Source organism: Letharia columbiana, assembly GCF_014066305.1.
Source record: "Letharia columbiana isolate WasteWater2 chromosome Unknown Sc0000013_s0, whole genome shotgun sequence".
NCBI classification, from domain to species: Eukaryota; Fungi; Ascomycota; class Lecanoromycetes; order Lecanorales; family Parmeliaceae; genus Letharia; species Letharia columbiana.
The window spans coordinates 18,694-33,571 of NW_023501052.1; the positions used below are offsets into that span (position 1 = coordinate 18,694).

Genomic DNA, 14,878 nt, shown 5'->3' on the forward strand with positions numbered 1-14,878 from the left:
AATATATATCTAATAATATATTAGTAATATCGAAATTACTAATTTATTATAGAGCTTCTAATCGTAAATAAAAGAGAAGTAGAAGATTTTTTAAAAAGGGAATTAAGTAAGATAGAAGATTAGACTATTAAGGGCTATATATATATACTTCGAAAATTATAATATCGCTTTTATATATCGATATATTAATTATATAGTTAATCTATATTAATAGATTAATTTAAAACTAAATCGATAATATAAAGTTATATCTATAAGTCTTTTTAGATAATAGCTTAGTTTACTTCTTAGATAACTATTTATAAATAATAAAGGTCGTTCGCTTATAGCTATTCTTCGTACTAGTCTTCTACTATTTATTTTTCTACTCTTTTAAAACGCTCTCTTCTTTTCTATATACTTCTTATTAATTAATTTAAATAATAATAATCTCGATAGAAGAAAGGCTATCGTCTATAATAAGATTCTAAATTTATTAAATTCGATATAAGAATCCTTAAGAAATAGAATAAGTTACTTATAAAATCGAAATTATCGCCTTATAGTATATTCTATATACTCTTATCCTTACTCTTATCTATACTCTTATTAAGAATATCTTTTAATTTCACTTACTCTTCTTCTTCTTCTTCTTATTTAATAAAGTCTTCTTCTTTTTTAATAAAACCGTCGTTATAAAGAATCTTCTTTAAGATATACTTAAAGTTATTCTTATCGTCGTTTAAGATTATAATAATCTTATACTTATCGAGTTTATCTAGCTTAAGTTATAGACTTAGCAATATACGAAATAATTAATATTAAGACTTTATTTTAGAGTTAGAATTAATCTTATTTTCTTCTTTAATCTTCTATTCTTTCTACTTAGATTTCGTCTTAATTCTAATAAATTTCCTCTCTTTCTTAACTTTTAATTAATTTTTATAAGAAGATATAAGCTTTAACTCTCTAAGTTCTATATTATCTTCTAATTCTTTCTTAAATAATAATACGTAAATAATATTTAAAATTAAAAAAGCCTATATTATATTATCTCTTTCGAAGTTTTTAATAATTAGATTATTTTAGATATTAATTATATCGCTAGATATAAAAGTAAATATAGAAAGAGTTTTAGCTTTAGATTTACTCGAGAGAAGAATCGTTAAACTCTAAGTAATTTATTTATCGATATATTAAATTCTATTAATAAGATTTAATTATCTTTTTTTACTTATAAAGAGTTTATTAATAAAGTCTTATAGCTTATAATTCTTTTAAAATACTTATTATTTTACTACGATATTAATTACCTTTATTATAGATATTAATATATATTAATTAGAGAGAGTAATTAACTTATCGATCTAAAAGAACCTCGCTTTTAAATACTCTTTTATATTAAATATAGAAGAAGCTCGTTCGTCGTATTAATATATATATATATCTATTATAAAATAATATATAAGCTTATATATACTATTAGATCTTAGGTTAATAAGATAAGATCTAATATTAAATCGAGATAGCGCTATTATTACTAGAAAATAAAAGCGTATAGCGAAGGTATTAGCGTCGATATAAGAAATAAATCTATCTACTTTTTAAGTCTTAAAAATAAATCGCTAGCGAAAATACTCGTTAATAGAGGCTTCGGCCTCGTCTTTATTATATAGATTTAGTTTATATTTAATAAAGATAATTCTTTAAATAGTTATTATAGATATAATTCTCTGAGATTACGAGGTATAAGATCTATTTATTAAATTAATATCGAACTAAGTTAATAAAACTCTTTTTTATAAAGTAGATTAAGTATTCGAAGCTTAGAATATACTAATAATTAATTAAGAGAAGATATAAATAATAGATATTAAGCTACTCGAGAATTTATCTACTCATTTTAATAGATAATTATATTTACTATAAGTAATATTTAAAAATAGATAATTATAATTAATACTAGGAATCTCATATTATTATCGAGACGCTTTATCTATATTAGTTATATAAAATATCTAATAAGAGATAAGTAAAAAAGAAAATCTCGAAGCTATAAAAAGAGCTTTAAGCCTTTAAAAGCTTTTTAAATAAATTCGTCTCGAGTAATAGACTTATAAGTACTTTTATAAATATAAGACTTAATATTATAGTAAAAAGTTTATATCTTTTTAATAGACGAATTTAACGATAAAATTAAGATTTAAAAGATATATTTAAAAGCTAATACGCTAATTAACGTAAAGACTAATATAAATATAATAAAGTAAATAAAAATAAGCGAAGCTAGATTTTATTTAAGAATAGAATAATCTTTAATTTATTTTATAGGCATTAAGTAGCCTTAAAGAAGATTATAAATCTTACGATGATATTAAACGAATTTAGAAGAATAATAGAGGCTTTAAATAGCTCGAATTCGTCTTCGCTAGATATCTCGATAATATAACTATCGAATTAATATAGCTATTAATATAATAATTATTAATAAAAAACCTTTTCTCTATTAGCTTTATTACTACTAAAAATACGTCTATTATACTTAAATATTTATTATAAAATATAGTTTAACTAATATTTAAATATAGCTATCATCGAGATTATTCTTTTATTTATTCGTATTTTATTAAACCGCCTTTCTTTTATTATATCTTCTTCTAATTAATTATCGACTTTCTTCTCTTCTATTATAGATTTTAAGCTTTTAAATACTAGGTAATTATTTATAGCTATTCTTTCTTTTATAATTATAATATATTTATTATATATTACTATAAACTTATTTCGATTATTAAAAAAATAGATTAATTATTAAAAACTAGCTTTCGTCTTTATAAAGATTAAATATATTTAAAATCTTAATCTATCTTCTTAATTATAAGTCTTTTTTAAAATATAATAGAGCTCTTTAAGACGATCTTAATATTATTTAAATTATAAGAATTAATCGTAATAAAAAGAAGTTATAATTAAATAAGTATTTTTAAAGATATCGAGTATTATCTAAACTTCGAAGCGATAGTATTTAAATATATTAATAATTAATTAAAATTCGATATTTATATTTAACTATTACTCTTTTTCTATAAAAGAAGACTTATAACTAGACTTTAGAATATATTCTATTATATATACGCTTTATATCTAGATATTTTATTATTATAATAGAATATTATAAATATAAAAAGAAATTAATAATATCTTAATCTTAAAAAACTGTAAAATAAATATATAAATTAGAAATAATTATTATAAGAGCTATACTTACTTAAATCCCTTTATTTTTTTTCTAAAATAAAACTATTAGATATTATCTATAAATCTATATAATTTTAAAAACTATTTATTAAAAAATATAATATCTAGAATAATACGTAGTATTTAATATCTAGAATTAAGATTAGAGTTATAAATTAATATTACTTAGCGTCTCGACGTTAAGATTATTATAACTCTTAAATCTCTTTATTATATTATATTAAAAAAAGATTTATAAGTAGTTTAAAACGTACTTTAAAGATTAGTCGGATTATTTTAATATAATACTTAACTAATATAAAGATAATATAATTAATAATAATAATCTATAAACTAATAGCGGATACTTTCGCTATTAAAAAGTTTAATATTAATATATTAAAACTACGCTCGTAATACTACTTCTCTCTTTAAAATATCGATTTTCTTAGCGATATAAATTAATATAAATTCTTCTTCTTATTAATAATATTAAGATCGCTATAAATATATATCTACGGAAAATTTAATAAAACCTTAAGACTTTTAAATTTTAATAGCTTCGAGAATATCTATTTTTAGTAATAATAGCGATATTAATATACTTCTCGACGTATCTAATAAATATCTTATTAATAGTATATTATAATAGTATTCTAAAACTTTAATTTTAAAGAAAATATATAAAGAAGTAATTAAATAATAGTTAAATAAGTATTTTATTATAAAATTATTAGAATTAGTATAGATGTAATACTAGTATAAATAAGATAGAACTAGAGATAATAAGATTATCGAATTATGTATATGAAAAGAAGATATAATATAGTAGGAGATACCTTCGTTAAGGCCCGCTAGCCATAGGGCTAAGTGATATATCAAGGATACGCTCGTAATAGTACTCCCCCTCTTAAAGAGTTATGGTTTCCATAGCTGATAGACCGGAGATATAGGTCTATTGCTTGCCTTGTGTCTTTAATATCTATAGTTTCTACAGGCTTTGATTGGAGAGGATTTGCCGAAGTGTAGTAATAGTAGTCGAAAACATCGGATGGTTTTAATTCGTTTAAAAATACTATGTCCGAGGATTTACCGGGTCGTATACTGGTCTTGACTATACTATACCTACCATATCACATTATCCTTCAGAGATTCTGGAGATATTGGTTATATCTTACCTACGTGCCAGCAAGATTCTCCGAGTTCTTCTTCTTATCTAATCTTCTTATCATAATCCTTCGATAGAATTAAAGAAAATCCAACGCATACATTTACCTCTAACACCTTTTGATAGTCTAGCCTAGAAGCTTCACTATAGATTTACCCTATGTCTCCCATGCTCTTACCATCAAAAATCCCTTCTCCGTTCCATCTCCTTTACCTTAACTTATAGCCATCTTACTTCGTAGTGCTATCTATTACATTTATTCGCCTTATAAGCCTACCGCTTCGACTGCCAATACCCCGTAGGCTTATCTATCCTAAGCTATCATAGCGAGTACTCAGCAGCTAATAACCTAACTAATATAAACCACTTCCATAACTTCAAGTACTCGTTGATTCGTAGGGTCTAATAGAGAGATAGGAGGCTAAGAAGAATTAAATATATTAAATGCCATTTAATAGTAGACTTACTATATATATTATCGATATACTTAATAAAAAGATTAGATCGTAATTATATTATCGAGTTTATTTCTATCGTTATTATAGTAGATTTACTATAATATAAGATTTATTTATTTTTCGTTAGTTTCTTTCTAATTCGCTTATAGTACGAATAGTTTAGCGATACTTTATTTCTTCTACTATCTAGAGACTATTCTATTATATTAAAACGAATTACCCGTTTAATAGACTAACTTAAGAATATAATATCTTAAGTTCTTATCTTAATCTTAATCGGTCGTAATATCTTAATCTCAAGTTAGTATCTTAATAAAGCCTTTATCAGCGCGTTTATTTATTAACTATTTATTCGCTAATTCGAATAAACGTAAATATACGTTAATTAGCCCGTATATATTTCTCTTCGTCGAGTATACGAAGAAGTTTTATTATAATATTAAGACTAGTATAAATGCGATACTAGTATAGATGAAATAGAACTAGAGATAATAAGACTATCGAACTATATATATAAAAAGAAGATATAATATAGTAGAAGATATCTTTACTAAGGCTCGCTAGCTATAGGGCTAAGTAATATATTAAGAGTACACTTATAATAAAATAATTACTAAATATTATATTTTTAGATAAAGAAGATAAGTTAAAATAAAGGCTTCTAATTAGTTAGATATTATCGAATTACTCTTAAATTATATACGCTAAAACTTAAATTAATATTAAATAGCTTTCTTAATAGAATATTAAATTTATAAAATTATATCGAGGTCTTAAATAGCGATAGTAAGATCTAAGATAATATAATATAACTTCGAAAGTAGTTATCAAGCGTATAAGTAAGGGTTATATATTCGATGAACTCTATAAGGCGTTATTATTAAGTATTAAGTTATTAAGTAATCGAGTTATAAATATAGAAAAATAAGACTTTATTATATATCTAGAAGACTTTAAATAAATTTAATTCGTTTAAAAATATAAAGTTTAAGGTTTATCGTATTATATATTAGTTTAAATATTCTAGCTAAATATATATAACTTAGTAAATACTCGCGTTAAGTAATATATATACTTATTAATCTTATTTCTTTATCGTATTCTCGCTATTAATATAAAAAAATAAGTATAATAGTCGATAACCTTCGATCTTATTATTAGATATATTCTTATTTACTATATTAACGCCGTAAGATAAGAGTTTAATATTAAAATATCTCGTCGATTTAATTATCTCCTTCTCTTTCTATTCTATAATCTCTTATACTTAAACGTTTATTATATTCTAATATATAATTTAATAATAAGTATTTTAAGATCTTAATAAAATAGTAAGAATAGAATTAAAGTTTTCGATTTTAAGTATATACTAATAAATCTACTCGCGTAGAGTATTATAGATCGTATTATATTAAAAGCTTTTATTTTTATTAATATTTAACGCGTTTAGAGTATAAGAATTATAATTTATATTAATAATCTTCTAATTATAAAACTCTATAATAGTTAATATTAAATATTTATCGAGATTATAGAATAGTTACTTTAATATATATATATATATATATTAATTAGACTATCTTTCTTTCTCTTTAATCTTAAATACTTCTAAATTAATATATAGATTCTATAACTAGCCGACTACGATATAATCGCCTTTCTATTTATAAATCTTATAACTATTTTAGATATCTCGTTATTTAAATATCTTTTTATAAATAATAGATATATAGATAGCTAATAGCGCGATTTTAGAAGTCTTATTATTTTTATTAAAAGAGTTATTAATACTTATTCTATCGAAGAATCTAATTTAGCGATTAACTACTCTATCGTAAAGCTATATCTATTATAACTCGATTTATTAATTAATAATACTCTTATTATATATTTAATAGTCTCGAAATAAAGGCGTTTCGTCTTTCGAATTTAATACTATACGTAGATATTAATAAATATTAATTATAATTATAATCTCGATTTCTTAATCTAAATATATAAACTTCGATATTATTTTAATTATCTTAATAGTATAAAGATACTATATATTAATATTAATAGCGATATAAACTAAGATTTTAATATAGATTTAAATAATAAAGCGTAAGTAGATATTAATATAGGCGTAGATCTAAATATTATAATTATTAAGCTTTAAATAACTATTAATAAACTAGACGAAATTAGACTTTAATAATCTTTATTTTCTTTAATAACGATTCGCCTATTTATCTCGCCGAATAACTTTCTTAAAGTCTATTTCTTTTAGAGCTATCGCGATGCGATTTCTACTAATAAGATCTTTTTAATTCTAATATATATATATATATATTAATTTAATATCGAAGTTCGTAGTTATCGAGTTCTCTATAATAGCTCTAAACTTCTCTTATAACTCTTAATTCTAAATCGCTAGATCGCTTAACTTATATTTATACTTTATATTATAAATAATTCGAAAGCGTCTAAGCTAACGCTTTATAATATTAAATTCTACTTTATATAAATTACGTAGAATCTATATATTTAATACTATTTCTTTATAGAAGAGAGCTATAAAAAACTCGCTATTAGCCGCTTTAAGTATATTATTATAAAATTAAAAACTCTTTTACTTTATATCTTATTTTATAAGATTATATTTAAGAGTAGAAAGAAAGTAGATAATATATAAATCGTCTTACTTATTAATTTAAATAAATATCTAAAATTTAGAAAGTCTTATATTTCATATCTATATAATCTTATATCTAAGAGAGTCTAGATCGATAAGAGTAGATATAATAATTTTAAGACTTCTTTCGATAATAGAATACTATTTAATTAATTATATCTAAGCGTTATAGAGTTATCGCATGTATTTTAGTAGATTAATATATTATTTAAGCGGTGGCTATAAAAAATAGTTTTGCGATTTTGCGATTTTGCGATTTTCAAAAATTCGAAATTGCGGGGTTGACCCCCTGGTCGAAATGGGTTGCCCTAGCATTGGCCAGGCCACGGGTGCACTGATCCGTATCAGTTTGTAAACGTCTTTGATCAATAAGGTCTCTTACCGGCCAGGTTTGCTCTCGAGCGACTTGGTGTCGATAAGTATGGAGAAGGACTGATCAGGATCAATCGACAACTACCGTGGTGAGGGTGGCGGATCTAGACCGGAGGGTGATATCGCGCTGGTGATAACGAAGGCGGGGGACAAATTGATACGCCGTATAGCCGACAGCGGCGATATGGATCAAGTCTTGGAAAATAGCAACGCCTCAGCTTCTCATGAAGCATGACAGCGGTCGTCAGTGCAAAACATCGTATAGCATGATCTGCCAATTTCGTTGGAGAGCATTTCTCAATCCTCAAAGGTTCGATCTCCGCCATCATCCATCCTCTGAGATGGCGATCAGGCCTCAGGCTCCGAGAGCTACCGCCAAAGCACACACTTCCGTTTCCTGAAGAAAATCCTAGGACCGATCAATTCCGTTGCCTGAAGAGAACCCTAGGACCGATCAGTACCGGTAAGCTTCATACGCTAAAGGGCGTTACTGACTTGAATTTACGCGCTCCGGTGGGAAACAAGGTAGTATCGCGCTTAGCTGGGCACTGGGGAAAAGGTTCATATCGATGCGGGTGAGTGTTTCATAGTGATGGTCTGTATCGACGGATCCCACCGGAGGATACCCCACAGACCTCTGTGAAGCCATCATCCCGAGCGTGTGCGTGGCGCTTTTGAGTCTTTCCCGATCATCCTTGAACACTGCTCTCAGTGTGGGCAATGTTCTCTTGGCCTTTTGATGAGCGCACATCCTGCATAATGTCAGACGATGCAGAAGAATAGGATACTTTCCGACGACCTTCGTATACAGATATATGTCTACTCCCTTTAGGACGGATTCAAGTCTCGGTCGACATTGAAAAGAGGATATCGACACAGACGCATCTGCATAGCGGTGAGGGTGTCGATCTTTTGCTGCTCTTTGGCAGTCATTGACTTGTTCTCGGTAAGATCTGCCGAGTATGAATTCCAAACATCTGGAAAGCCAAGTTTCTTTCCATAAGGCCTGCAGCCCATCCGTCGCTGTAGCGAAGACTCACACGTTTCTTGAAAAACTCGCTATGATATAATTGAGATGAGTAGAAGACCTCTGTTATGTACCGTCGCAGGTGTAGCTGAGAAGACTGGGTCGAACGAAGGGTTGAAGGAAGCGCGCTATTGTCCAGGAAGTCACTGTTATGGGGGTCGAGAGACATGGATTTTGCATGTCATTGGATGACGAAGAGATGCGGATGCGTTGATCAAGAGGTAGTCGAAGCTGTCCCTCAATTGTGCTATCTTCCTGAGGAGCTACGGCCATCTGGCGCCGTTACGCCAAGTTTTTTTTTCTCATCGTACTAACTGATTATGGCAGCAATGCACGACGCTAATACCATGACGTACTGCAGGAGTTACTGTTGTTGGGGGGGGCTACGGAGTGACCTTCTTCCGATTCAGTAACACTTCTTCTACAGCTTGCCCTTTCTTGTACTCACAGTCGTAACGGTCACCTTGCACCCGAGCGATATGTCCTTCGTGGATGGTGTGATTGCATGGACCTTCGGCACATACACGACTCTCGGAAGGTTGTGTCACACACCCTCGTCTCCAAGGAACGGAAGAATGGCGAAGGCGACATCGTGAACCGGGTGGGTTTTCATTGCCGAAAGGGTTTTGAAGGCTCTTGTATTCCGCTTTGAGGTATTTCGAAGGCAAACACGTCCGGGTGTCGGTTATGTCGCTCCAGTCCTGTCAGGTCCGAACGAACCACGGCGATCATCTGAGCATCTGACATGTCTGTCCTCTCTGGTGGGAACAGCTGCTTATCCTTCTCCACATTATTATACAGTACGTGGCCAGGTAAACCCTCACCGTAGTACTCGTCTTTGACGGGAGCGCAAGGGCCCAACAATTCGTTCCCGAGCGTGTCTTCAACCAAGAAATCCGGTACAGATTCGATAGCGTCATAAGATGTGGCACATTTCACCACCGCAAAATCCCACGTAAGTTCGATCAGCAATGAAGAATTGAGCGCCAAAACCCAAGAGATTGAATAGGCTTGGTTTGACCAACGGCAGTAAAACGCGTTTCACATTGAACTCGGAAACGCAGGTCTGTAACTTGGCGTGCTGTGGGGAACAATCGCTCGAGCCAACGCTGATTTATTGTGAGGTTGGCGGGATCCATGGCGTCTGCGACTTCCTCCTCCTGTTCCTCATCTTCCCTCTCGCTATCATATCCTTCGATCGTGACCGGGTCTCTCACTTCGAGTAGACTAGTCTTGACACTTTGGTCAATTTTGCCGCTCGGGAGCAGGATCCTGTCCGGCATGCGGTTTTCTCGCAGTGATTTGAGAATGTGCTGGGCTGGAACACGAACTTCCATTTATGTGCTACCTCATCGTATGGCCGAACTCCCTCTGACCGGAGTACACGTAGTCCGCCCCCAATTTCTGGACCATTAGTCGGACTGGTCCACGGATGGACAAACTATGCATGAACCAGTCCAGATGTCTAAACGGACTAGTCCCACTATTAGTCCAGACATGAATTTGTGTAGGTGAATTTGGTGGTGCATTTCTGGGTATGATGGGCGAATTTGTTAGTAGCAATTGGGTTACAATTTCAGACCAAAAAGCTAGTTCTAAGGCGAGAGTATAGAGTCATTGGAGTGTCTGAAGTTGTAGTTCTAAGTGGGTCTCTTTACGGAGGAAGATCTATATGTTGTTATCGATACTTTGAAGGAAGATGCTTTGAGAGCCATGGAGGAGTAGTCGGACCAGTCCATGGACTAGTCCAAATCCACTTGGACGGTCAAGCATTTGGACGGACTGTGGACTGTGTGAATAGCTTCATTTTGGACTAGTCTAGGCCTGTGGACGGACTAGTCGGACGCGCGAAGTGTCCTTCCACACCTTTAGTGCCGTTCTCGGTCCCCGTCTTGACCTTCTTGGGTTTTTCAGCACCCGACCCTCCAGTCTCATCATCTGCCCCCTCTCCGTCGGACTCCGGTTCGAGGCTTTTGCATCTTAACCCTAGAGGTTTGGCATGGACATCTTCTATACCTATGAGTCCTATGTCCTTCTTCTCTTGATCTTGCATCGTGGAGCATCGTCTCACTATGACCTCCTTCCCGGATTTCTTTGGGCTTGCCTTCTTCGTCTCCGGCTCTATAGGCGCGAGGGCGTAACCATTGCTCTGAAGTACGCGAGTCCTTTCTCGTACCTCCACTGCTAATCCCTCATTGAGTGCTGCGGTAAGGTCTGGTGAACAGGCATTACACTGGCACTTGTGTGGTTCTGGGCTGGTGTAATCGATTGCGGAATGATGTCAAGTCTTGATATGGGCGCCGCTGTCGATAGTATTCTGTAGGTACATGCACAATGCCGTGAGTCGGTGTTCCTGTCTTGCCGCGACATCCACAGACCTCTCCGCTAAGCTATGCAAAAAGCTTAAACCAGGCCTAGCTTTTTGGTGTTACAACCCATACAAGATTCGTAGCTTTCGATGATCTCATTATGCTCTTGCATTGTGATTGTACGCAGGACGGCACTGGAGGAATTCACCCGATTTTGAAAGTCCCAAAGTTCGTTTCGTTGCGCGTCTAGGACATCGTCTGCCTCGCCGAGCGCCTCTCCTTCGCTGATTGCCTGCGCTGAGAGTTCCTCCTGAAGGTTCTCGTGTGCCACACGTGATGCTCGGTCGCTGGAGTCGGTGGCTCGTGTCGCCAGATTCTTGATGGATTCGGTAGAGGGAACGATGGTGATACTGTCTTCTGGCGTTGGATAAAGAACACGAACCTTGCTTCCGATCTGTGTACAAACGACTTCTTGCTGTTTCGCATCCATCACTTCGCGGCCCTGGGAATACGTTTTCTGAACCTTGGATCGAAGCGTCGTCACTGTCGAAGCAATTATGTTCAAGTCGGTCCCCTGAAAACTGATCGCTGTCACACTCGCTGCATTCTCCGCCAGGAGCAAAATATCCGTCACGTTCATCCGATTATCTGATCGCATCCAAGCTTCAGGAGCCCGGTCGGGAGGTTTCGGAGAACGGGCATTGTGGGTTGAAACCGAATAATCGGAAGTGCCTCAGGGGCTTTTCGATCGGTCGAAGGTGCTGCCAACATAAAATGTGTCTGAGGAGGCCGTTCGTTGCGATGCAGCTCACGGCCGATTGGTCAAGGAGGTACCCACAACCAACACTGCCTAGCATTAGCCTACCTGTCCTCTCATGCTGGAAAGCAACCTCTTACCAAGAAAAACCGCTAAAAGGCGGGGGGGCCCAGCAGTAAGGCGGAGGGGGCCCAGCGGGCGGCGAGGCGGGCGGAGCGCCCAGCAGCTACTCATGTCAGCTATATACCCTCGCACATGCCAATCAGGATTTCTCGTACCCTCCCAGGCGCGCAAGGCGCCGCGGACATCACCGCCAGAGGTGGCCGTAGCAAAGACAGCTGCTTGGAGGCGGGGGGAGCGGATCGGCCACGCAGAGGTGACCCCCGCGGGAGCACCGCTCGCACTTACGCCGGCGCGAGCCAGCAGGCGGAGCGGCGCAGGTCGCGCGAGGGTTACCCGCGAGGGCACGCACGTAACGCATGCAGGCGGGGCCTTACACATGTCAGCGCAACCGCTCAATCATCTAGCATCTCTTCCACTCACGGGGGGGGCGGGAGCAGCAGTAGGAGGAGCTATCAAGCCTTCTTAGCCAAGCACGTCTTCAGAGCAGATACAAATGCCTACCAGCGGCAGGGGGGGCGGCATGAACGACAACAGCCACAGCTATATCTATGAGCCAAAGGTCTCGCATTGCTATGCATCAACCTACCAGTTTGGTGGCCCGCAGGGCCGCGCAGACGGGGGTTGGGTTGGTCGCGCTGTACTTGGCTAGCCTGTTCTTTCTTTTCAACTATCGCTCACAACGGGTAACTCGACCCCTGTTATGCGCGCATGCGTCATTGCTTCCAATGGTCACAACGGGTAACTTGCGCCCTTCGCTGGGCCCGAACAGGCCCTATCAAACCAAAATCCCTGCTGTATGTATATTGTGATAGTTGGACATCGCAATAAGAGCAGCTATCATTGCTTGGTCGCTTCAATCTTCTGGTTTCGTGATGTCAAGTATCGATGACCGTGTTGCAGTGCTTACTCGGCCCAGTCCTGGTATCATCTTTCGGGGACCTGGACTGCTTTGAGAGTCCCAATCTGAGGTCTGGGAATCGGCTCCATGTGGGCCCATTCTTTTGACGATCCACTGCTTCTTGGAGCTCTTTCTTCTGACACTCTACCTTCTAAAAAATACGATTGAAGTCGACTGTGAGGTCATTTGCCATCACAACGACGTCCGTGGTGGGCGGATACAGGCCTTTAGAGTCCAGAGCAGTGCGTATATACCCCATGAGACGGCATTTCCGTTGATGGAGACTCAGAACTAGACTGCCGCATCCTTGGGAAGGGAAGTTGGCGTGGCTGACGCTGCAAGTGGTGTGGTGGTTTTGGTCAGAGGCGTCGACTTTTTGACCGTTTCCTCCTTGAGCTTCTGTCGTTTCCTCGGAGGCAAGTTACCAAGGACGTCCCAGTCCCCTGGGATCACGTACTCGTCCGGGCAGATATCACCAAGGCACCAGTACTGAATCGTTTTGCCCTTGGCATCCTTGGTGGGCTGGTTGGGATGCAACCTATCTCGTAAGTTTTTCCAGGCGGTGGTAGACATCTTTCGAGTCAGTCCCATGCGCTCCCCCACATCACCGATCTGGCGGTCATAGTAAGAGTGATAGTTTTTACATCTTCCTCTGCTGATCTCCGCTCGAAGATTGGCCAAGGCTTGATCACTCGTTGGTAGTATTGAGGTGTTGCCAGGGGCTTCCCGGATACTGCATTATTAGCAGGTCCATGGTCAGCGGCCAGCATCTGGTTCTTACCCCGAAGTCTGGAGCTGCCTCGAATGACTCGACAACTCAACTCAGCGAGCTGGATGAGTTCTGGATCTCTGCTGAGCCGAGCAGGGAGCCGGCAGAATCATCATTTGATGTCGTGGTCGCATCACTGTCTAGAAGAGGAAAGTCTTCGTCATCTTCATCTATTGAAGGTTAGAAAGATAGATGAAGAGCACGGAACATGACAGGTTCAAATACCGTTCAACAGTTTCTTGTTGGCCTCGCGTCTGACTATCAGGTAGTGTACGATGAACCCGAATTTTGCGTTGATTCGGATACACTCCTTGCCTCGCACTACAAAATTAGAATAGTCACTCTTTGTACTAATACAAACGATGTGAAGAGAATGGGGAAATCAACGACATACGCGATCAACTTCTTCTGGATGAGCAACAGTTCGATCCTGTAATGAGAAAAAGTATTAGTAGTTGCTAGAAACGCGGAGACATAGAGAGTCCTTTACCTACGATTTGACAGTCTTTTCATCAATGTCCTCGCATTTGTTCTTGCGGAGGAGAGTCAGCCATCTCATAAACTAATGAACGGAAAGAAGCTGACAAGTCAAGATAAAAGATGTGTATATTTAGTGTGTAAACCCGAAGGATACATGGCCAACTTCGATGTTCGTACCATTACAAAGGGGTGGTTGCTGACGCTCGGAGATTCAAGGTCTACTTATACCCTACCATGACGCTAAGAAGTGACGCTGGCACATATCCTTCATCGCCTGGTAAGATTCATCCATCAAAGAGTCACGCGTTCATCGACTTCATTCCCCGAAAATTCATTGTTCAGAGAGTCACGCGTTCATCGACTTCATTCCCCGAAAATTCATCGGTCGGAGAGTCACGCCGTTGTCGCCTTCCTTCCCAGATAATGTGTCCGTTGATAGTATTCATCCCTAGTACACTCATCCATTCGTAAATTTCATCTCTCAAAGAGTTACGCAGTACTTGCCTTCCTTCTCCAAAAATTCAATGATCAGAGAAGTACGCTTTCATCGACTCTTTCCCCCAAGAACGCATTTGTCGATGACCTGTATCCTCAAATTACTCATCTATCTACACCATTCGGCCCTCG

The 14,878-nt window shown here is 35.7% G+C and overlaps 3 protein-coding genes across 3 annotated transcripts; all 3 read right to left on the reverse strand.

Moving 5' to 3' along the window:
• Positions 1-10,728: 10,728 nt before the first annotated feature.
• Positions 10,729-10,968, reverse strand: HO173_004940 (uncharacterized protein; the record flags this gene model as incomplete). The annotated part of the gene is made up of 1 exon (XM_037306858.1): positions 10,729-10,968. The coding sequence occupies one exon, from the start codon at positions 10,966-10,968 to the stop codon at positions 10,729-10,731; it is 240 nt and encodes a 79-aa protein (XP_037165982.1).
• Positions 10,969-11,318: 350 nt separating this feature from the next.
• On the reverse strand, positions 11,319-11,882 carry HO173_004941 (uncharacterized protein; the record flags this gene model as incomplete). The annotated part of the gene is made up of 1 exon (XM_037306859.1): positions 11,319-11,882. One exon carries the CDS (start codon positions 11,880-11,882, stop codon positions 11,319-11,321), a length of 564 nt encoding a protein of 187 aa, XP_037165983.1.
• Positions 11,883-13,293: 1,411 nt separating this feature from the next.
• HO173_004942 (uncharacterized protein) lies at positions 13,294-14,431 on the reverse strand (the record flags this gene model as incomplete). The annotated part of the gene is made up of 4 exons (XM_037306860.1): positions 13,294-13,735; positions 14,166-14,201; positions 14,266-14,333; positions 14,429-14,431. The coding sequence occupies 4 exons, from the start codon at positions 14,429-14,431 to the stop codon at positions 13,294-13,296; spliced, it is 549 nt and encodes a 182-aa protein (XP_037165984.1).
• Between the last annotated feature and the right edge of the window lie 447 nt (positions 14,432-14,878).